General features: G+C 39.3%; 1 protein-coding gene across 1 annotated transcript in view; it reads right to left on the bottom strand.

The window, feature by feature from the left end:
* Positions 1-671: 671 nt before the first annotated feature.
* The window catches only part of SDCCAG8 (SHH signaling and ciliogenesis regulator SDCCAG8), a 106,889-nt gene continuing 82,354 nt past the window's right edge, over positions 672-25,206 (bottom strand). Inside the window, 2 exon segments of the mRNA XM_054396468.1 lie at positions 672-722; positions 2,585-2,711. Of these exon segments, the coding sequence (XP_054252443.1) occupies positions 672-722; positions 2,585-2,711 (178 nt within the window).

Genomic DNA, 25,206 nt, shown 5'->3' with positions numbered 1-25,206 from the left:
AATGATGCAATTTTAAAATCAGAGACTTGTAAATTTAATCCCCCCAAACCTGACTCTTATGAGGCAGCAGGAACAGCTCTAACTATGTGGCAGTACTGTATCTCTAACAGCACTGCTCCAAATACAGTTCTTTCTATGTTTCCTTCAACATGACACTAATTTTTATGATTTATTACAGAACAAACAGTAGCCTTGATGAAGAAATAGAGAGGATTCTGCTTCCTCATAAGGAAAATACTACTGGACATGACAGAACTAACCAATTCCAAATCAAAAGACAAACACTGAGTGATTATCCAGACCAGAAAGTACCTACCATAAAACTTGAGTTTTTCTAGAAGTTCCCCACCTTGCTAAGAGTTGTATGTCCCCCTTTCCCTCCAATTTAAATCTTTAAGACTTTTTTTTTTTTTCAAAACTAGTCTTTGACAGGGAATGCTTCTCCTAAAATTTAAAGTGCTTAAAATAACCCAACCAAATAGAAAAGCTCCAACAATTTCAACCCCCCAAATACTTCAAACAGTTCTTTTCCCTTTTGTCTTGAAGTGTTTGCCAAATTTAACCCACATGTGCAAACGGTTTTATTCCTTTCTTCTCCCCTCCCCCTCTCTCCAATGATAGGATATAGAAGAAACACCTACTTTGCTCATTCCTCTTGATCCATCAGCCTTTCACTTGGTTCCATCTGTATCCTGTTTGAGCTCTGCATCCTGAATTTTCTCCTGAAATATGCAACTGCAGTTACCTATAGCTTATATTCTAAGGTACAATAGCACCTTTAGGTTAGTGTATTTTACATAATTTTTAGAAGATCAGATATGATTGGTTTCTCCCTCAACTCAACCCCAAAAAGTATTATAAAGCAGACTGTTGAACAACACAGTAAAATGTGGAGTATAACATCACTTTCACTTTTGACCAACAGCAGTTCTGCAATACATATCTTTTCCTGTAGTTAAAATCTCCCATTTATGGTGAACTGTTCTTTAGTTTTCTTAAACCAATTGTCTGATATTCCAGCAGCTCTTTTGGGCTGAGTTCCAGTTCCCAGAGAACCACTGTTGCTTTAAATAGCTGCACATAGATTTTTATCACTCATTTTATAATAATTTTTTTATAGCATTCTTCTCTTCTGAGTGTTCTCAAGTTGAAAAGTATCCTCTGGAGCACAGTTAACTTGTAAGGAACATATAGGAGGAAGCTTTTGCCAGTCAAGTCTTGATAGCAGTGTAACATCCGAATGATTTTTTTATCTCTTTTGTATCGTTTTTGTACTTTTGCCCAACATCATAAAAGCACATCCGCTTCCAGATAAAACAGATTATCAGTGACAAAATCCTGGTGGACCATGTAAAGTCTGTTCACATTACCATTAGAGTGCTTCCCTTGCACAGAAACGTTGATTTTCCTTTCTGAACAATCATCTTCTTAAACTATCTTATTAAGAGCACAGTATGGTTGCCCTGAAATTTGCCAGTAGTTACTACAGGTTGATAACCTTACACTACTTTGAGCTACCAAGTTTGTCTATGACAGGAAATGCTGTATAACTAAACACACTGACATGATTAAAGGCATAACAGAATATGGATATTATTCTCCTAGGTTAAACATTTACTAAATCCTACAGCTAAACAGCCTACCCCAGTATGATTTAAATATTTTAAAGTTCTATGATGACTCATATTCTGTTTACTGCTGGGTGTGCTACTGGACCAGAGTTCCTGCACTGAATGCCTTTTGTTACCTTGTTAACAGAACTCCAGTTATTCTGGGGAAAGTCACTAGTCTGCAAGTTAGAAAGCATTATGATATGGTTGAATTAGTTAATTTAGTCACAAAATATGGGTTTGATTATTTGGTAGTACTATTGGAAACTTCATTCTGTGCTTGTTAGTTCCCCTATTTCTTTCTGAAGCAAGTAAAAGAAAGACAAAGAAAAAAACTAAATCATGCAGCCCTCTCCCTTATTTCCAAAGCACTGACTGACAGAAGAACGGTGACCAAAGGCAGTAACAGCCCATGCAAAGCCACTGGAAGCAAGACTCAATCCTGCTAGAGGTACAGTACAGTAATTAGCCCTCAGACTGACTTCACCTTCACTTGGGTGAGTTGTCATGGAATGGCAGGAAAGATAAATGACTTTAAAAAAGATGGGGGGAGGTGTGTTTGTAATAAAATTCATAAAGTGGTAGGGGAACTTAAGTCTGGGAGAATGTCAGCAAAAAGCTCAAAGACATCCACATCATGCTACAATTTAAATGGTAATACTGGCAAAAACTTATTTCTCTGTTCTCTGAAAAGGGAACACAAAATCTTCTGATTAGAAGGCTAGGAACTGTCACCAAGAATAACTTCTGCTGGTTTACTTCCATTTCAAAATAACTTCATTTAGTTTAGGTTTAAGCACAACTCAGGTCCAGCTACCAGTCTCCTTCCAATTGCATGTTTTTTTATTGTATTTTATTAATAAGGTAATGCCTTACTTAAAACAACGACAGCAATAAAATCCAACAGCTGAAGTGAGACTGCTGGTGAGGTGCAGAACATTCCCCTCAGACTATTTTTTCTTTTGGCACAGTACCTGTTTTCGCAGAAACTGCACCTCTTCTGTAAGCAGCTGCTTCTCTTTGAAGAGCTGACTCTGTTTGTTGAGCAACTCCACTAACTGCTGGGCAGTGGCCTGGCAGTGCTTGTCCAGCTGCTGTAACCTGGAAAAAAATAGATAAAAGGGTTGCAGAGCATCTGAAGTTGGAGTTCACGGTAGAAGCCTTGATGTTTGCACTAGAGGGTGCAGCTCCCAGAAGACAGAGCTCAGTCTGGTGGCTGGGCTGAGACTGAAGTATTACTCCTAGGATGGGTATTCAGTATTTTCCATCCTCACACTTTAAGTGAGCACTTTTTAAAGATCTGCTTTGCTATTAAATAAGGTGACATCAGTGAAAACTGCAGGACTCCATTCTGGTAATCTGTAGCTAACAAGCTCAACACACTGGAGCTGATTTCAGTAACCTTCTTCCTGAAACATACACACTAGCCCCAGGACAAACTGGACCGAACTGAAGTGACTGCAAAACAGAGGGAACAAGCTGGCAGGTATCAGATGGAACCATGCAGAGGCCTTTTGCTTACACTGAAAAAACAAATGCCAGAGTTGGGAGAACACTACTGTAGACAGAGCAACTGCACCTCTACTTCATTAATCCAAAAGGCAAGTGTGGTCATTATGTCCACTGTGACTGTTACTCCTGGCAGGAAAAAATAAAACATGTCTGCTTAGGACTTCTACATTGGGATGTAAGCACAAAGAAGCTGGAAATTGTGTTTCCACATTTAATGCATTCCACTCTAAGTAGAAATGTCTTTAATTAGAAGTCCTTTCTGGTACCTTAGAAGCTTCTTATCTTTGACAGTAATCTAGAGAAAATCCTAAACATCTAAGCACTGAGGGAACAGGAGCTGACTCTGGTTTTGTCAAGTTTAGTTCTAGATCTAGACTTTGCATTTGTTTTTGTAAACTATTTCTTACTCAATGGATTGAAATAGACCTTCAGCCAAACAAGGTTTTTAGGTTGTGTCACTCATGCAGGCTGGGTTTTTAATGGAATTAGTCATACACTTACAATTAAGGCATGTGATTTCCTCAATCTTTCAGCTCTCTGTGGTAGTTTTGACTTGTACAGTTGTCATAACTCAGCAAAGCTAATCACTCTGAGTATCCATATTCTTAACCAGGATTGTTCAAATAACTGCATTAGTTAGTAAACACCCCCAAATGTCTTGATAAGGAGCTAGGAAAATCTAGCTGAAACAAATAGCTAAAATCTATGTCAAACCCAGTATTTATTGATCTGTATCTGCCAGCCAACTTCCTTGAAACAATCATGTAGCAAACAGTGAACATCCACCCACATTCCACACTGTCCTGTTACTCTGCTAATAGTTCCTTGCAAAAGGGATTTTAGGAGCTGCAGGACCGTCTCCTGGGGAACTAAATTCAGCTAGCTGCAAGCAGCAACAGCTGGTTGTATATGTCCAAGGAAGCAAACAAAACCACCAATTTGATAGCACAGGACATTCTACTAAATACACACTTAGACAGTCTGTGCCTAATTTCCTACTCCCTATAGCTTCCAAACTATAGCAGGTTGGTACAGGAGCTATTTATGCTTCATTTCTTTACTAAAGGTGATTTCAGGGTTGTTAAACTTCAAAAGACAAAACAAAATTCAAACACACAAACCCCCACCCTTTTACTGTTCTTTGTTTTGTCTTTAAAAGCAGTAGCTTTTCCAAGGGCATCTTGCTCCCAGGGAGAGCAAGAACAACAATCATGTTTGCTGGAGGCAACGTTGCAGTTTCAGACTGGAGACCTGAGTTCTGCTCACTACTTTGCCATTGATTTCCTTTAACTCAAGGAGGAAATGTGACCTTACTGCACTTCTTCATCTGTAATAAAGACATCTTCTAGTCCTTTATTTCTGAGTACTTATTACTTTATAGCAATACTGGTAGGGAGGTGTTACTGGGAACTGGTGTCTTCACAGAGCTAAGAGAAGAATTCTGGTGCTGCCCTGTTCAACATCTTGACTCTATCAAATACTCCTCATAGCACAAGTGCCCAACTTAAAAACTACCAACTACAACCTGGATTCAGGACCTTAGAACTTAAGTTTCTGCTGATTTCTACATTCAATTAATAATTTCTCACTCTGTTAGTGTTTCAGTCTGTTTTAAGACCAATCAGGAGACATCCTCTCGCATAAAATTATTATTAGTGGCAGCTAAAGGCATAGATAATTTCATAATCTCCTTGACCCACATCTCTGCAGCAACACAATGAGCATTGCCCATTGCTAAAGTAGGGCCCATTACAGTTGCAAGAGTAAGCACTGCTTAATGCAGCCCCAAGGAGAGGCCCTTCCCCAGTGTTCCTCTCCCCTTGGAGAGAGAAAGCTCCAGCTGAAGAGAAACTACTTTGGTGTGAGGAACTTCCTCCAGTTCTGGTACCTGGAGAGAGGTCACTTCCAGCTCATGTGAATTTTCCATCAAAAACACCGCTTTCTACCAGATACTCACAGGCAGCCTGTGCCAATTTAAAAACCATTACTGGATACAAGCCTTAGTATGCTCTACTGGAAAGCTCTACATCCTTTCTGTTCATGCAATGGGGGACTCAGATATGCTAATGTAAATAGAGAAATCGTTGTTTATGGCCACAGAACTCAGTTCTGCTTTTGTGCTTTGTAACTTCACCATTCTCCATGTTTATATTTAGACTGTCTCCTTGAGCAGAGGGAGAAAGGCACTGAGTGGGGTTTGACTAGCAGGCCACAACTTCACTTTCACCTCTGTTTATCTCCAGTGCTAGAATGCAAGGTTTGTAACATTCCTTTCTACAATTCCGGGTCATGATGGTTAATGAAAAAGTAGTTCTAGGTAGGACAGATCTTGGTCTGTGAATTCCATGTCTACCTGTCTGCTCTCCCAAAACTGCTACCAAGCTGGCCCTCAGTCCACACACTGGGACTACCAGCCCGCTTCGGTGCATTTAGCTCCTGAGGACAGGCTGTGGGCCCTCTTCACAGTATCTGCTATTATGTGTGACATGTGCAGCACAGCCACACATTCCCATATGCATTGTATCTGGCCTGCCTGCTGATCTCGTAAATGATTCAAGATGAGAAATGAACAGCTCCACCCACATTCCCTGTACTTCCCATATGTTACAACTGCACATCGATGCCTGCCATCATTTTTACAACTGGGTGACAGAACCTTCTGCACGTTTTGCTAATACGAGTGAGCGAGGTTGCACGGTCGCCACATTCACTCTGGCAACACCACACACCAGCAAACGTTTACTGTGTCTTGACCACCGCATCCTCACCCTCCATTCCCAATGAGATCATATTTACACCCAAGTGGCAAGATCAGTCCAGTTGGGATGTCGAGTGGCTGATCCTCCTTAGCCTCAGAGTACTGAGGGCAGGAACTGACTCCATGTCTGTCATGTTACCTCAGGGCATATGTAGCTCTTGAACCTCATTACATTTGGACTACTTACAGGGCAATCTGGCACTGAGTAAGATCCCTTTCAATAGTAATAATGATAACCCTTCAAATAATTCTCCATTTACTACCCTAAACCAAAATTCCTATTTCTATAGCGAGCCAGGAAAGAGGCAGCTTTGTCAGACAGGTAATTTCACAGAACAACAAAACTGAGGCAACATGAGCTGTAATGAATCCTTCAATGTAAATGTTTTGCTCTGATCCTTAGCACTTGGAGCACATATAGAGATTTACGTCAGAATGCCTCCACAGTTACCTTGCTATTTTGTGCAGCTAATAAAGACTATGTCTCTCACTTTGTATAGCAGTAAATTTGACTCTGAGACTAGGCCATACCTTAGTCTGTCCAGAAATGAAATCAAAAGGGCCAGGTAGGTTTTGTTACAGTTTGACATCTGTTGGTAAACAACCACTATAAGACTGTGCAGAAACTACGTGGAACATGAAGCATAAAGCAGAGCTTTGACATCAAGGTGAATTCCACCCAGCAGAATAAACTTCCAACTTCCATTTAATCCAAAACTGGACTAGCACCCACAATGTTACATTTAGCCGTCCCCTTGTCTGCAGCCTACAGGCAAACAAAAAAAGCTTCCTTTTTTTCTGTAAAGACACATTGCTTAACAAGGGGCACCCACAAAGCTCTCGCTGCAAACTCCCTACCCTGGGGAATTAACAGGTCCATTAATGCACAAGCAATCTGCAGTGAAGGGAAAAGCTGATATAACCTGTCAGCCCTCCTCTGGGCTTTAAAGTTGATTTAAAAGAAATTAATACGCAAGGACCTGTGAGTACAGTCCATTCACCCAGCAGCAGGAATCAGTCCTTGACACAGCAGAGGCATTAAAAGGTTATTTACTCTTTCAGCACAAGTCAGGTTACTGATGTAAAACGTTCTCACTCTACTCTATAGAGCTGAATTTGCTGAAATGGTGTGATTGGATTGCAGCAACCTGCAGCAGCTAAACCCCCAAATCCAATAACCATGCTGCATTTACTGGCACACATCTTAATTAGGTTTTAATACAAGTAATCTGATAACTACTTCTGGCCAGCCAGAGCAGAGCTGTCAGAACTGAAAGGGCTGTTACTGAGTGGTTCATCCGACATGCTGCTGCGGCCGTCTCCCCACTGACCCTGCTAAAGTCCCCATCTGCTGGTTGCCAAGGTAACAGAGGGCAGCCCATTGCACCCAGCAGTGCCAGTGACTGACACAGGGAAACTGGGTGCTGCTGCCGCCAGGCATCTGGTGGTGAGGCTCACTGTGCTAGCCACCCAGCACCAGGACCTGCAGCACTGTAGGCAAGATGGTGGTGGAGCACAGCTCCTGCTGCCCCTTCAGAATCCTGAAAATATGTTAGTGTGTAGTAGAACTGCCTTTAAGAAACATTTCCCTTGTTAGGGTAAGAGTGTCAAGCTGCTAGTTTCTAAGGTCACTCTTGCCTCATTCATTTGCCTGTAAGTGGACACAGTGATTACAAGGGGGAACCTTGCAGATCACTGCCATGCTACAGAGACGCAACTGAAAGGGACTCTGCCCCAACACAAAGGCAGTACCAGATTTGATAATCAGCCATTTGTGAATCTTAGATATTTTTAACAGGGTGAATTTTAAAAGCAAATGTAGATTTAAGAACAAGGGAGCAAGCCAATTAGAAAAGAAAACAAAACCCTGTAATCTTTCCAAAGCAAATGTCTACCTGCTTTTATATTTTTTTCAGGACATCGTACAAATTTGCTATCATGCAACAGAAGTGTTTACATGTGGTAATACAACCCATAACAGAATATTAAAGTTGCATATTCAAATAGTCAAGAATTAGAAATAAGAGTTTTCTGTGCAACTCCTTCCCACCCTGTTTCCCACCTCTGCACCCTGCTGCTGTTCCCCTGGCCTGCCTTGCTGGTCTCTTCAGAATGCAATTACCCACTACAGCCCCACTGAACAATTTAAATCTAAACTACAATATTTGACAAGCCTAATGAAATCACAACTTCATAGTGTCTTACAAAAAGAAGCATGACACAACCTTTAAATACCAACACTGGTGATCACAGCTAGATCCTGACACAGTTGCAGGCATTGCCTAAGGTAGTTTCCCAGTATGTACAAATAAATGATCTGGCTTGCTTTACCTGTATGAGTTTCTTGGAAAGACAGACTTGTTGCCATGCAAAATGTTAAGTTGTATGGCAGACACAGCTCCTCCAGATGTTGTCACTCCCTACCTGTCTTGTAAAGACATCACCATGGGTCTTCTCTGCTTCCTACCTGAACTCTGCTACTTTTCTGTCTTCCCTTTTTATAGCACAAGTAATGTCTTTTGCATTAGGGCAGGAGAATTTATCCTCACCACCTCTTCATATCTTGAATCAGCTCTGTGAACAGCTAGGACATGTAACATTTAAACAGTAGTAAAACTAGATCTTGTACGAGCAAACCTGCATCTTCATTGTTATTTGCTGCAGTGACAAATTCACACAGTAAATTCTGAGGTAACTAAACAACAGTCTATAAACTTAGAAATGTAGATAAATAGCAAATTACTTTCCAGAGTTTTTAATGTCCTAAATAGCTTTTTACTGAATATCTTGACCTATAGATCAGGACCTTGAGACAGCCCTGAATAATGAACATCTCACAGCAGTTCCCATACACTCCCAAACTTTATATGGGAATATCTATACAATCCATCCTTTAACTGAACTCCATTCTCCCATGTAGCTTCAAAAGCAAATCACTATGATCCACCTTTCTGATGTTAATCAAAGAAATAAAGCCTAAGTGGAAAGACCAAAACCTCATAATAGGAAGTAGGAACTATGGGCAGTGAATGAGTCTCCTTGCTACAGTGACACTGGAAGCCCTGACTTGTAAAAGGACACAGGGCAAAAGTTTATGGCTCAGTGAAACAAGTTTGTGTGGCATTTTTCATCCTCTGAATGCCCCCAAAATTCTGTTGTCACATAAAAGGCCCCAACTGTCATTTGTTCAGGCAAAGGAGTGCAATCTATACCACTTCTAGCTAAGCTAAGTAAATTAAGCACTCACCTGCACTGCTGGCAGAACAAACTCACCTGACTTATGTTAACAGAAGGTAACCAGAGGCTAATATCCCTAGCACAATTTGGATTGAAGACCTAAGAGAGAATGCCCACATTTCACCATGAAACTCTCAACCCAGGTGGTTCTCCATCAATTTTATTTAAAAAAAATGTGTACAGGTAACCTCTAAATTCCCTTTTACTAAAGGCACTCTCGTTTTTCCACATACTTTTAAAGAAGTGCCTACATGACATCTTCCCCAAGAAGGTAACAATCTTCACCTGTCATAATAACAACTACAAATAGGGTTTAATTAAAAGTTTACTTAGGAACAGTAACTTCCCTTTTGCTTCAAATGTCATCACTGACTATTAGAATGTATCTTCACTTCCAGAGCTGGCACAACAGGTTAAATAAATAGAGCATGTAGGAAATCTGAGCCTGGATCTATTCCTGGCCTTCTAATAGCTTGTTCTAACATGCTGAAGAGAGAACATTATCAGCCTGCTCTTTAGTTGGGAGGTGGGATTAGTTGGTATGATGGCCACTTTTAGCCCTTCTGGGTTTTGACAGGAAGGAAACAATGAAAGAGAATGGATGGCAGGGTGAAAAAGATATGGTTGAAAGATTCACTAATGTCTAGTTGTGTTTGAATCCCTAGACTGAAAAGAGGATTTTCCTCCTTTAAAGGAGTTAGAAATAATATAGTTTGTGGTAAAAATATGGACTTTGTATTGATTTTTGCTCTGGAGAAAAATAGTTCTGGTTTCTGTTTTATACCTACTGCTTAAAAATGTTTAAAATAACAATTATTTAAACTATTTAGCTTGATTATTGATTTAGATTGCTGCAAAATAACTCAGGGGGAAAAAAAGATGCAGGACTTTCAGGGGATATACAATCATTACAATCCTGTAACGTTACAGGATTTGAATTTTTTTTTTTAATATGTTCACCTCTGATTTTGTTATGTTCTGGACAGAACAGATTTTGCTAAATTTCTCCATTAGGAAACAGAGTCTTGATAATGTTCAGAGACACACATCCTATAAAGTTTCAAAAGTGCTTGTCTCATGTTTACAAGGATCATTCCACAAGGTACATATGCACATTACTGAAATATATTTTTCCTGCATCTGCTTTACCAGTTACCACAGATTTTGTCATCGATTTACTTTTAATAAATATGGGCTCCATTTCCCCCACTGCTTACTCTGATTCCTCTTATTTTTTTATTACCAGACAAACCTGAACCTTTACAGACTGGTAGTTGGTGTGCACACAAGACAATCACTATATTCGAGTCAGAAACACCAAAAGCTTTTTAATACAATCTGACCAATGTGAATTCTTTCCTTCACAAATGCTCTGCCTTTAAAAAGAAATTCCCAGCATGAACCTCATCAGAAGCGACATGTAACAGACAGTACATGTGGTGTTTGGGCAGGCAGCAGAGAATTGAAAAAGGCTCCATTTTTTCTATCCCATGGCATGTGCAGAATGTACATGTGGCCCAAGCTGACATCAGGCATTTGAAGCAAAAAAACCTGCTAAAAGCATCAGCTTCTGTTAATTTACTTTGTCAGACATTGTCTTAATTAAAAAAATACTACCACTAAAGGGTAGCGCAGCTGAGCTACAAGTGCTTCAGTTGTTTCTGACAGTCGCAACTGCAGACTAACAGAACAGCTTTGGGTTCAGTCCTGCTGAGCCCAGAGTCCAGCTGCAACCAGCAAGGGCTGCAGGCTCTGTATTACAATCCATAAAGCTTCTGTTTATGTTTATAGCTATTAATCTTTGTGTTTGAAAGGTAAAACATTTCTCAGTATTGACCTGGCAAATAGAACTCAATAGTACCGGATACAGTCATTCTGATTTGGTTATCTGCAAGGGCGTATTCCCAGTTTAAAAACTGCACATCATAGTCCTTCAAAAATGTTCTTCAGCATAAAGTCCAAGGCTGCTATACTGCATGATTTGACCACTATGAAAATAAAGTATAAAAATATGAAGCAGAAAGCATTATATATCTGTGTAGGCATCACTCATTTGCTCCTTTGCACAAAGCCTCTCACCCTCCCTTACTTTCCACATCAGACATGCAAAGATGCCTTTTCCCCAGTTAATTTCAAACTAGTGATTTTGCCTGTAAGCTCTGGCAGACAATATGCATTTGCTTATTTTCAGGGTTCACGCAGGACTGTTGTGGCTTTGTTAATTACTGTGAATGTAATGATACATGTGAGATTTGTATGGAATATAGTTTTATGCCTGTGATAACACAGGGGAGGAATATGACTTTAAACTGGTAACAGAGAGAGTTTTTCTGTGCAACATATTCAGAGAGATGTTTTCCATACAAGGACCCATTGGTCTTTCCACACAGACCAGATTGATTCCATTTGTAAACTGGCCTACTCTCCAGATACAGCTCTACCACACACGTCTTTTTTCCAAACTTAATCTGCCTGGGAAAAACAAATGGAGATTAGGGGACACATATTGAGTTAGGATCTAGAAAAATAGCTCAAAGCAGGTCAAGGTGGGCAGAGGAGCATAGACTGTGCACGAGACAGGGAAGAGCTGTGCTTAGGTATGTGCAGATATATCCAAGGGACATTAGAAGGCTTCAGGCTCTGTTTCTCTATTAGTGCTGGTTGGCCAAGTAAGTGTGCTCCCACCTCACAGGGAGCACAGGGAAGTATTCACTTGAGACTAGCCCAAATCTCCCCAGTTCTATAGAGATTGAATGGAGAGTCACAGCATCAAGAAAACACCAGCTGGAAAGAATGCAACATAGAAGACCAAACACAGGGGGAGATGGTGAGGGTTATGAAGAAAGATTTTTGCATTGAGAAGGGCAGAGAGAGACAGAGATGCATCCCAAGAAACCAGAGGTTTTCCTGAAAATTAAAATAGCTAGAGTATCACAGAATTAACCAGGTTGGAAAAGACCTTTGAGATCATCAAGTCCAACCTATCATCCAACACCATCTAATCCACTAAACAATGGCACTAAGTGCCTCATCCAGTCTTATTTTAAACACTTTCAGGGATGGTGACTCCACCACCCCCTAGTGCATTGCAATAGGCAGTCATGCTTTCTGTGAAGAATTTCTTCCTAACAACCAGCCTAAGCCTCCCCTGGTGCAGCCTGAGACTGTGTCTTGTTCTTCTGTTGCTGGTTGCCTGGGAGAAGAGACCAACCCCCACCTGCCTACAACCTCCCTTCAGGTAGTTGTAGACAGCAATGAGGTCTCCCTTGAGCCTCCTCTTCTCCAGGCTAAACAACCCCAGCTCCCTCAGCTGCTCCTCATAGGTCTTGTGCTCCAGACCCCTCACCAGCTTTGTTGCCCTTCTCTGGACACGTTCAAGCAACTCAACATCTTTCTTCAACTGAGGGGCCCAGAACTGGACACAATACCCAAGGTGTGGTCTAACCAGTGCTGAGTACAGGGGCAGAATGACTTCCCTGCTCCTGCTGGCCACACTATTCCTGATACAGGCCAGGATGCCATTGGCCTTCTTGGCCAGCTGGGCACACTACTGGCTCAGGTTCTGCCAGCTGTCAACCAGTACCCCCAGGACCCTTTCTGCCTGGCTGCTCTCCAGCCACTCTGACCCCAGCCTGTAGCACTGCATGGGGTTGTTGTGGCCAATGTGCAGAACCTGGCACTTAGATGTGTTAAATCTCATGCCCTAGGCCTCTGCCCACCCATCCACAGCCTGTCAAGGTCCCTCTGCAGAGCCCTCCTACCCTCTAACAGATCAACACCTGCTCCCAACTTGGTGTCATCTGCAGATTTACTGATGAGGGACTCAATCCCTTTGTCCTGATCATCAATAAAGACATTGAACAGGATTGGGCCCAGCACTGATCCTGTTCTTAATCCAGCGCAGAGTGCTCCTGCCCAAGCCATGGGCTGACAGCTTGGCCAGGAGTTTGCTACGGGGGATGGTGTCAAAGGCCTTGCTGAAGTCCAGGAAGACTACAAGTATTGTCCACCCACCTTGACAGAGCTCACCTCTTGTGAATACAGAAGCCATTTGGTGTTTTGGTTTGGACTATGTTAAAAGCACAGTGAATTTGCAGATGAAGTTAGTGAAAACTGCAATTGTTTAGAAGCACTGAAGGAAAGCATTTCACAAAAAATACATCTTAAAAACATATTAGCACCTTATGGACTACATGACAGTTGCTAATTCATTATATATACATTAGTCCAATTGTGCTCTGATTTTACTGCATTCATACTAAAGCTTATACTCAATCATTGCTATGAAATACTGAGATTTTATTCCTGCTTTAGAGGCAAATATCATTATACTTATTTTCAGAATAATCACTAATTCTTCCACAATAAAAAAATACAACTGCAACCAGGCAGTTTGGAGATGAGTATCAACACATCAAGATCAAAGACAGTGGAAAGGGTCAGTTATGCCCTTCTGGTGGCAGCAACTTATCTTGTGGATGAAAATAACAGCTAGTGTCTCTAGAATAGCAACACAGGGCTGTTGGGTGTAGCATGCAAAATAAGCACAAAGGTAGCTCCAGCCTGGCTCTCCCATGTCACAGGTTGGAACACCCATTGGCTATTACCAGACCCAGCACAGGCATTTCACTATGGAAAGGCTATTGGCATTTTCCAGCAGAAGAATTCATTCTGTCCACAGCTGTGCACATGCACGTACAGACTTTTCTGTTTCCTACACATTTTAATTATTGTCAAAAATTCTAGCAGAACTATCAGTCTTTTCTTGGTTGAAAAGCTGAAGAAACATGTTATCAATTTGCTTGACATGTCTTCAATGTAACTATAAGAAAAGAAAAGTACTTTCCCCCTTAGATTACATCAAAAGGCTTTGCTTAGCTCTGTTTGGTAAATTAGGCTTTTCTCTTCTTACCTCCCCATGTTCTAGTCTTTGGTAGAAAGCAACAGTAACAGTTCTATGAAACAAATGTTGAAACAAAGCTCAGAAATCTTGATATACTTTTGGGAGCTGAACATTCTCACTCACATAAGTAGCTGGACAATTAAAATTAAATGCCTGAAATCACTAGCTGAAAATAAAGAAAACAAAGCTGTGTCTCTGTTTAAAAATACATCTATGATTTTTGTTCTTCTAAGAAGGCATACAGAAGACAAACCCACGTGCAAAACGAGAAGCAAGGGATCCACCTACTATTGATTACTTGTCACTCTAGGGCTTGGTAACCTCTGATACTGCTGCTGCAGCACAAACACACCATTACTCAAAATACATTATTGGAAAACCTACACAGAGGAATGTTCATTTCTGAATGAAGCACACAGTTTTGATAATGTGCACCACAAAGTTGGTGAACTAATATGCTAACATGGTGCATAAAATGGCCTGGATTACTGAAAGCAAATGCCCCAAGAAATCTGAGGTCCCCATGGGGGCTCACTGGTCTGAGTGCACTCCTCCTCAGTAGCCACTGCCAAGAGCCTTCCAGAGAGATGCTGGTGGTCTTGGCATTGCTCCTGGTGGACAACTGTCCACCTCACACCTGGTTCAGCCTCAGCTGAGGTGAGGTAATGAACAGGCCAACAAAACGAACCCAAGCCTCCCTCCCAAGGGAGGCTACTTTTGATCAGTGTTGAGCAACATATGCAGGCTTGAGCAGGGGGGCATGCAGGAGGCTCAGGGAAAAGCATGTGCTGCTGTAACTGAACTGCAGATTAAGCTGAGGACTGCTGTTTCCTAAGCTCCAGATAAGAAGCCTTCTGGAAAGAAAGGAAAAAAAAAATAAAGAGAAAAAAAAGGCAGTGATTGTACTTTTACTTTTAAATTGTGAATTTAGGCTATATTGGAGCAGCATTTGTCTCAGTTTGAGAAAGTGTGTTTTTCAGCAAAGATCAGGGCAGATGCTTCTGCAGTTAACATTTTGTCTCTGAAACCATAACGTTACCTGCTCAGCAACTGTTTACCTATGAATCAATATTTGGGCATCCCCCATGTTATTTACTTACATAAAAACTGTGGTATGGGATCATAATATATTTAAAAGTATCTTCAAATAAAATAATCCTGATTTTATGGAACTCCTTTATTGCAACACTGGATTTTTAATTTCCTTTGACACAGGATCAGGGAGATAAAGCTGCATTTACAGGTGTACTAAGAGGCCTAATTGTGTTGAGACAGAGGAATTGAGAGTTCTATTGTGTGATAGTAGAGAAACAAGTAAAACCTATTTCTGTTACAGATCTGGACACAAAAGCTTTCATCTTGATCCAGAATAACTCCCACGAGGTGTAATGTGAGCTACAGAGACTCCTGTAAAGCACATGAAACCACACCAAAACCCCAATCCTGTATTGCTAAAAACAAAAGGAATTTTGCCTTTAATAGGAGCAGGCCCCTTGTTTGCATAAAGACTGACTTGTCAAACAGAATACGAATGCCAAGCTGGTATGTCATAGCCACAAGCACAATTGCCCAAATCTTGTTTCTAACTAAGCAAATCCCAGAGAGCAGTTTTCCCCCAAATCTGGGCACTGGTTGCAAATTCAATGAATTGGTGTCTCAAAGTGTTCACGAACGATGCAGGAAATCTGCAGAAGGGCACAAGCTTCTCAGTTCCAACAGAGGGAAATTGTACATTTTCATTATAAAAAGTGAGAGTGTAAAAAAATTCTAACCACACAATAGCTCCCTTTCAAGTATAAAGTTCAGAATTAGATCTCCCAAGTTTCCTGTATGTTAAAAGAAGAACAGAGAATAATGATCTAAAAATCCTTCACAAAAAACCAACAAGCAAGGATGAAGCAGTACCCGCCTGGGGGCCAATTGCCTCTCCAGCAGCGGTAAGGCTGTTACTAGGCTTGCAGTACCATTTGTTCCATTACACAATCTCCTGAAGCCTTTTACAGAGAGCTAAAACAACTGCCTGTACCAACACGACACATGGCTTTCCATCCCGACTCTTTGCTAATCCAGACGCTCCAACCATCTTTCTTTAAGATGCCATATGGTTGGCAGAAGCCTGTAGATCTAGCAGCACATCTGCTTGTATGTTACTTCTCCCCTCCAACTCCCCCCTCCACACCACAAAAGAGAGAGCAAATAATTATTTAACATGCAACCAGTTAAACTGCATTTAAAGAGGACAGGGATTATTTAGCTCTAGATATTTAAAAAATGTAGATTATCACAGAAGATTTTTTTTTCTCTCAGTGATTTAAGAAATACAAAGAAACAAAACAAAGAAATGAAAGGCACATGGGCAAAACGATCACTACATTTGAATTATTTAAATGACTGCCATTTCAGACCTTATGCCCCAAGATTTATTTCCCACATTAGTGTGCCACTGAAGGAAGGGGCTGAATTTTTTCTCAGCTTTTGTCAGGGGTGAATTAGAGAAGCAGACTAAGAAACTATAATACACCAAACTGTGCTTTGTTAAGCAAGCAGAGTGAGTCTGTATGCTAATGACTCTGCAGGAATACACTGACACACACTTTTTTTTTTTTTGGTGTGATGAGCAAAGATTATTGACACTGTTGAAATCCTTGTTGCACTGGTATGCAGGCATCCAGGTTACCTCTTTAGAATCCAGACTCTAGAAAGACAGGCTGCAAAAAAATTTGTTTAGTGGTGAGTTATCATTTGACCATTTATGACATAATTGACTATAACAGAAAAAGAAAAATCAAAAAAAACAAACCATCCAGCAAACAAACAAACAAAAAAGAGCTAGAACATAGACATTATAAATAAATGGTCCTATAAAACTCTCATTGACTACTCTGTGGTGAACAACCACCTCAGTTAATGAAGGACAGACAGAGACAGAAACATGTAAGGACAGACAGTATAATTTTGCATTTCTGTCTGCTGAGGATTTGCAGCACCTTTTGCTCAGAAACACTATTTCCTTGTTCAACTTCTCATGCATCACTAAAATAAGACATCAAAGAGATAAAAGATAACAGCTTTACTTCAAATGCTGCTCACATGTATTGTTCATGTGATTATCTGTGCAGAGAGCAGCTGTATGTAGTGTAAGGACCAAGAAGCACATGTGTATGTTCTAGCATTTTTCAAGAGGAAATTTGACCTGTGTTTGCTCCAAACAGTCAAATATTTGCTCCTCACCACCTCTCCATCACAATGAGCACAAAACACTCCTCTACCTTCACAAAACCAGCTTTTCTTATAATATGGAAGTGTTTGTGTTCAAATAGATTATGCACATTTCCACTCCCCCCACCTCCCTCCTCAGCTGTATAGGAGTTAATTCCTAAACAAATTACAGGGAAGACTGCGTCCTACCCTCACACAAAGAGCAGACAATTGAGGGTACAATATAAAGTTTCTAAGCTGTTTATTTATGGCCAGTACTTTCATTTTCCTCCTTCTCTCTCTCAAGGCTATTTTAAATTTCATCAAATTTGCTTTGGATAGTTTTATACAAAAACAAAATTTAAAAAGCCACTTTCTCATCCCATAATTCCACTTCTCCCACTCCATTCTTGAAGTACAAAACACACTTGAATTTCAAAGTATAAAATCTGGCAGTGTATTCAATGATGCAGCATTTGATAGAGCTTGATTCATTAATTATAATAAAGACATATAATGAAGGTGTTTATAGCAACAAGAAATATTTATAAACTAACTACAGGCTAAGATTTCAGTTCTATGCATATTCTTCAATATTTACAAATTATGTAAAAACAAAACAAAACAAAACAACTCCCCAACTGCTTAGATGAATCTCTTGCAGACCTTGTGTGTTTTGCACACACTTCTTACCATTAATCACTTTTCCTTTCAGGTGTTAATGCCCAAGCTTGGCCTACCTGCCCCAATCTTCTTAAACGACTCTTGAGAGATGAGGGAGAATTTTTTCCCCAATCATCTGACTGTACATACTAATTTTCTTTTATTTTTTTTTCCTAGAATGAAAGGCCTTTGCATTTTCCTAAAATCTTCTCAATGAACTCAATAGTACTTAATGGGTCTAGAAAGACTATTTTATCCATGCTCCATGGTAGTCTCCCTTCAATAGAAGCCTGTATGAACATCATAAACAAATTCATCAATGGTGGGCTCAGCGAACAGAAGTCCTTTGCATATGTGAAACACACACTGGATTAAGCATCTCAGAATTTAAATTTACTTTTTAGGCAAGAAGAATGGTCCTAGATTTATGTATGAGAGAAAAAATGAACTTTGTATATCTGATACATCTCCTTGCAGGTGAATGAAAAGAAACCATGCATGAAGCCTTGGCTAAGGCTTGCTGCAAACTGACTACTGTAGAAATAATACAAATGTTGATGCTCTCCTATTGCTTGCAGGGTAACAAAAAAAAAATACACTTTATTGTCTTGAAAACCAATGGGAAATTATGAAGGTGCAGTATACATCAAGAGCTTTTCCCTTGAATGCAGAGTGTAGCTGCACTGCTTCTTACACATGCTCACCCTTGATTTCTGATCAAAAGCACCAATGAATTCACTAGACTACAATTTGGATCACTTAAGAAAAAGATTTGGTCTGATGAAGAATCCACCATTATATCTTGATCACAGCTACAAACACAAAGCAAGTGTTTTTGGGTTTGTCTGCTTGAGAGTTGGGGGTAGAGTGAGGTTTTAAAAAGTTTTAGAAGAAAAAAACCAGATCTTTTAACAGGGAATAATCAAGATTATAAAAACAATTTAAAAGCTTGTGGTATTCATATTCTAGGCATACCTGAAATAGATCTAATAATTTTAAATTATCTACCCAGTTTTAATGGGCACTTCAACTTGAAGAAAACCAATGAATTTCTATGGCAATTTGTAGAAATAATAGAATGCTTTTCATTTTTTGAGTCAAAGAGAAATGGGGAATCCAAAGCAAAACTTGAATTTCAGAAGAACTGCTTGGAGAAGCAGGGATAGTATCAAGGGAATTAACTTCTTTATTCATGATCACATGAATGTCCTTAGACATCCATTGTCAAAAGAGAAAACACAGAACCAATACACTGTAAAATGACTACAGTTCATATTGGCAGTTTTGATTTTGCATTTCCTGTTTCAAGTATCATTTCTAGTTTTGGAGGGTGACTTCATGTACTTAATTTTAAGGGATACATTAGGAAAATATGACTTAGAGAGAAATAAACCTATAACATATCTGAGAGATTTCAAATAACATTTCTACAAGTTTCAGAGTATTAAAACTAATCATCTAGTGTAATCAGTTATTACTTTAACTTTTAGGTATTATCCAATAATATTTTAATAGACAGGGTGATAGCTCTGAATTGCCTAGCAGCTTACTTTGCTTATGTGCATTAACCAATGCCAAGGAGCAAGCTTTTTGCCTTCTCCCTCACCCCTTTTTATTTTAAAGAAACCAACAAGTTTGGCTTTTGCTTATATATTCTCAACCTTGTCATTAAATTGAAAAGAATGTTTACAGATTAAGCATGAGAAAACACAGAAACTGCAAGAATGTCCAAGATGCCCTGCAGTTCTGAAGTTCCAAACTTCTACAAGTGCCAGTGATGGAACTGTTATTTGGGCTTTTAAATTTTGCCTTCCTCTTCTGACACAGAGCTTGGAAGCATTTGTTCTCTATTTTGCAGTTTGCAACATACAAAATGCAAATGGCAAAATACACTCACTGGCAAATTGTTACTAATCCAATAATGCCACATTGTAAACACACACACAAATATATATACACACACACACACAGGTATTTTACCATATTCAAGTACCATGACCTACTGCTGCAAGCTGCACTTGCGTTTATTTCTACAGATTTGTAGCAGTTTGACCTCTGAAATTTTATTTGCCATCTGATGTCTCCTCTACTACAGCATTATTATAGTCAAAATTAATAGGCCCAAGATAGTCTTTTAAAATTAAACTCTGCTCTGAAAGGTACATTTGAACATTTGGGGATCTCTCTTCAGATGCTGACAGGGAGCCATGTGAGTGGATGTAGAGAGAATCTGGATATATGGTTCACATATGGGCCTAACAAGAGCAATCTCTTCATATAAAGACACTATTTCTCATGCTAAGTCTACCTTGTTTTCTAATGTCAGCTGAAAGGAATGTTGGAATCTGGGACAGTTTTCCACATCAGTGTCTGTTATTTAACTGCCTGATGTCAGAATTATTGTCTCTTTTCATAGGACCTCTGTAGTTTGTTTTGTTGTTTTAGTGGGTTTTTCTGAGGGGGGTGGTTGTTTAAGACTACCAATGCTATATCCTCTTATGAAATGTTATTCTTCTTGCTTATTCTGCCACCCAAATGACCCTGAAATTAAGGTATCTCAATTGACAAAGGATTGATTGATTGATTTGCAATGTTGTATTAGAACCACTGATTTAAGAGTTACAGAAGAAATTTGGTATTTGGGATTGTCAAGCAGTGAATACTTTTAAGCACAAGTCCTTCATCTGAGTCTAGATCCAAACACAGGTTCCAGGCACAATGCTATACTAGTTGGCATTTAAAGTTTTCTTTTGTGCAGCACAGAATCCAACATGTCAACATAAGACGAAAGCAATGAGTAAGAACTGGAAAACAGATCTTGGTTGCTAAGTTAGCCTGTCATGTACAACAAGTTTGAATGAAGCCATGTACAATTGGACCCAAAGGCTCATTTTGCTCAGAAGTTTACAGTTCAGTTAAAAAGAGAAGTGTAGTAGGAACAAAATCCAGCTAGAAACACGCAGAAGGTAAGACCTGTACTACCTCTCTGGGTGGGACCACCTATTATTTTACCTTAATTTTATAGCTGTACCTGAAGCACAAAAATTTTGCTTAGAGAGGTCTGGAATAAAAGCACCAACATTCATTAATGCCTTTGGCTTTTAATACACAACCATTTCACAGCTTTATCTTGGAAGACAGTTCTGGTGAACCCATTGTAACAAGGACACTGAACTGTTGGAGTGAGTCCAGAGGAGGGCCACAAAGATGATCGAAGGGCTGGAGCACCTCTGTTACGAGAATAGGCTGAAGGAGCTAGAGAAAAGCCTAGAGAAAAGAAAGCTCTGGGAGGGACCTTACAGCTGTTTTCCAATACCTGAAGGGAGCCTGCAAGAAAGATGGAGAGGAACTTTCCTTAAAGATGTTTAGTGACAGGACTAGAGGGAATGTTTTTTAAGATGAGGGAGAGTAGGTTTAGACAGGATCTTAGGAAGAAGTTTTTCAGTATGAGGGTGGTGAGACTCTGGAATAGGTTGCCCATGCTCCCTCCCTGGAGGTGTTTGAAGCCAGACTGGATAAGGCCTTGGGCAACCAAGTCTGGTTGAATGGGGTCCCTGCCCAAGGCAGCAGGGTTGGAGTAGGTGATCTCGGAAGTCCCTTCCAAACTAAGCCAGTCTATGATGATTTCCACACAACTCACAGATGACCTGAAACTTCAGGATGTATACTATAGTATGTATAAAACTGAAGCATAACACTTGGTAAAGAACTATCCCAGTTCAAAACAAAATGCTCAGAAGTCTTTGATAGCTACCAGAACAAAAAGCATTTAGAGAATCAGGAAATGACCTCATGAACTTATGTTTTAGGGATTTAAATAACTGAGGGAAACCAAACACAGTACCACCTCTGAGCTATGCAATCCTAAGCAACAGCACTGACCAAGACAAAACGCAGCAGAATAAGGAGGGAAACAGCACTGGCAAACGTGAACATGTGAGGTGCTATCCAAGCCTACTTCAATTTAGGGAAAATCCTAAGGTAAGGAGGCTGAAGGCAGAAGTTGCTTCTCTGAGCAGCTAAATGATTTTTCAGCTAAATTACAGTGACAAAGAGGCTTAAGGGTTTGCAGCTACCTATGAGCCACAGAATTCACAAACAGGTCTTCATTTAGCTACCACTCCCAAAAGAAATGAAAAATTCTTTTTAATTCAGGGTCCTAATTAGCATGACAATTGGAAGACATTTCAAACCATTGCAATTCAGAATAACCTATGTGTTTACACCCAGATTATTTTTGTGGGGAGAAAACTAAGACTTCAAGTACACTAAATAGTCTGTCTTACCTGTCTGGGGTCTGAACCTGGTTCCAAGTTTTGAAGAAAGAATCCAGGCCTTTAGAGGGAACTCAGCCAGCAATTCAGGCAAAGATTTCTTCAAAGCATAAAGACCCTTGATTATTATTTTTTTTCTTTTTCTCTGTCCTCTTTTCTTTTTAAATAAAAGCAACATCTCTGATTTGTAAATACAGACTTTTGAAAGGAAGGGAGAACACACCATTACAAATAGCAAGCAAAGCTTTCAGTTTATGAATCTACTATTTCATCCATGAAATATCCAGGTTGTCTTCATCATCATTTCCAAAACACCACATTATGTACAGCAACAATGGAATACTAGGCTGGTCTGTTTCCCATATTTGCAGTTGGCTCAGCTGGAAAGTGAATACAGGCTACTGCCCCAGGATGAGTGAATAATTGAACTCAAATGCAATTTTGCACAAAATTACTTTCACAACTGGAGAGGAAGAAAGAAAGAAAGGAAAAAAAGGTGGCAGGCATGGCTAATCAGACTCTTTGTTAAAGATAAGATTTGGACCTTTTTCCTCCTAAGTAAACTAGCATTGTCTACAAAGTTTAGTTCCCAGCATTGCTGTTAAATAAGCTGTTAAATAATCTTGACATCAAAACACCAAGCTTTTCTGTGCTAAGAGTTAACTGCCCCTGTACAAAGTGTCAAGTGCAGTACTTATGCATTAAATCTCAAACAATACAGCACTGGCCTAGGTGAAGTATCCTCTCAAGAGACAAATTTATGCTGAAGTAGATGCAAGACAAAAATCCCCAAATCGTACACCAATATTTAGGTCTGCTGCCTGTGGAACTGAATTTGATCTTTAGATCACAAATTCCTGACAGCACAGATTTCTTTAATTACATGACTAAAAAGCACCATGTGTTTTCATTATGCTATTTAAATAATAGATCTAATTTGAATTTACATTTCTTGATGTAAACATAACTGACTCTAACATTAGCATCAAATCTGATGCAGAAAGTCACTGAAGTATTAGGGAAAAAAGGTCCTTCCTATAAAGATTATAACGGAAGGAATCCCAAAATGTGCTATTTAAAGTATGAATATAATTTATCTTAATACAGAGAATCCATTTTAGTGAAATAGAATTTTTAAGATGGAATTTTTATGCAAACTTTGACCCTCATTTTCAATTCTGCTCTGTAGTTACCTGTTGTGTTTAAGAGACTGAAAGAATTCAGATGTTCCACTGATTAGTACAAGTATTCCTTTAACTTATTATGGGAATTATCGCTGATTTATCTTGCAGAAATGCTTTAACATAGTTAAATTCATTAGAAGAACCCCTAGTCTCATCTATCAGGACTCCCATAGTTCAGCTTTTTACCAAAATTAATTTTACCTCTGCTTTTGCATAAATAGTAGTTTCAAACTTTGTTTGGGGTAGCTTCTGTACATCAGGTGGCGTGTGAACAGAGCAGGGCAGTGCTGGGTGCAGAAGCAATTTACAGGAGAACAGTTCGGAGGGAAACATTTTAACAGAACAATATAAAGTAAGCTTTGCACATGTGCTTTTAATTGAAAAAAAATCTGGACTATTGCTGAATGAAAGGGATTATAATTTTGTTTTACAGATGACTTACACTTATAATACTTGCTACAATTTCTCTTTTTAGGAAAACCTAGACAAAGAAAGAAGAAAAACATTTATGTTCCATATAGGGGGAATGTATTCTTCAGTTTATGTCATGTTGCTATTACAATAAAAGCTACTTTCAAATAGTGGAGCTTTCAAATTACGTTCTAATCAGAACATCTAAGCATTAATAATAATGACATCAACAAGAAAGTCTAAAATTTGCCAAAACTTCAGAGCCAGCTGAAAGTGGGAGTAGACAGCTAAGAGTGAAAAGTAGTAATATACTGTAGAGATTATATTGGCTTTTGGTTTTGATCAAGTACATCACAAGGCAACTGAGCAAATGAGTGTGCTACATGAAAAATGTTGAACAAGCAGAGGTTTTTGTTCAGTGTGAACATTCCAAAAAAACTTGAAAGTTTCAGAAGATTCAGAAATCTTCAGGACAATTTTATAAAGAAACAATCCTTCCAGATGTAGAGATGCATTATCTAAAATTACCTTAAACCACAAAAGCCATGAAAAGTAAAGGGAAAGGAACATAAAACAAGATGCCTTTTTCTTCTTTTGTCTTTAAAAAAGTCTTTTTCTTCTTCCATACTACTTCATAGAATTTTTTTGTCTGGTAGTACATCATCCCCTTTGAACAATTCCTTCTTTGCCTCTTGTCCTTATACTAACCTGCAAAAGGAAGGAGTGGAAATGGAGGGCTTTCTGTCCAATCTGAAAACACATAGGCAGAAAACCAACACAAAACTAAATCTCTCCTTTTGGAGACCAAAAAAAAAAAAAAAGATTATCAAGTTTCTTGAAGCATTAAGTTGGCACATGCACATGTTCCATCGGATGTTATACATTCTCCTTTTACTGCAAGTGATTTACACAGTTGTATACAAAACTGGATGACCAAGCTATAAATGGAAGCTCAGATACTAGCAGGACTTTCAAGAATATCACAAAATATTTATCATAAAAGCAACTGTTCCAAGATGGTCCTAGTACCTGGATGTTTACTAAAATAATTTCGTGACACAAAGTATTCAGACAAGTCTATATTCCTTCAGTCAAGCTTGAAGGGAAGCAGAGGGGGAAATACCTTTATGTATAGAGGAGTCCTTTAAAAATTTGGCTTCCTTTAAAAATGGAGTCTTCCTTTAAACTGATAAATGAGAGTCCTAGTTCTAGCACAGTAGCTGTTTTACCAGTTACAGGATGACTAAATACCAACATTCAGTCTCCCAGATTACGAGATCCTTATTTCAATTTAGTGTCCATATAGAGTGATTCTAACATTCCTGTAAATGTGCAGGAGTAATGCAGTCTTGGTTCTTGCCACAGAGTATTGATTTTACATATATTTACATGAAAAATCACCATGTACGTTTTTCATGTAGCAGTGCTTTTTGTAGTAATATTACAAAAGGCTTTG

This window comes from Indicator indicator, chromosome 2, assembly GCF_027791375.1.
Source record: "Indicator indicator isolate 239-I01 chromosome 2, UM_Iind_1.1, whole genome shotgun sequence".
In the NCBI taxonomy this organism is placed as follows: Eukaryota; Metazoa; Chordata; class Aves; order Piciformes; family Indicatoridae; genus Indicator; species Indicator indicator.
The sequence above is the reverse complement of the archived record's forward strand: the minus strand, read 5'-3'. Positions and strand labels throughout refer to the sequence as shown.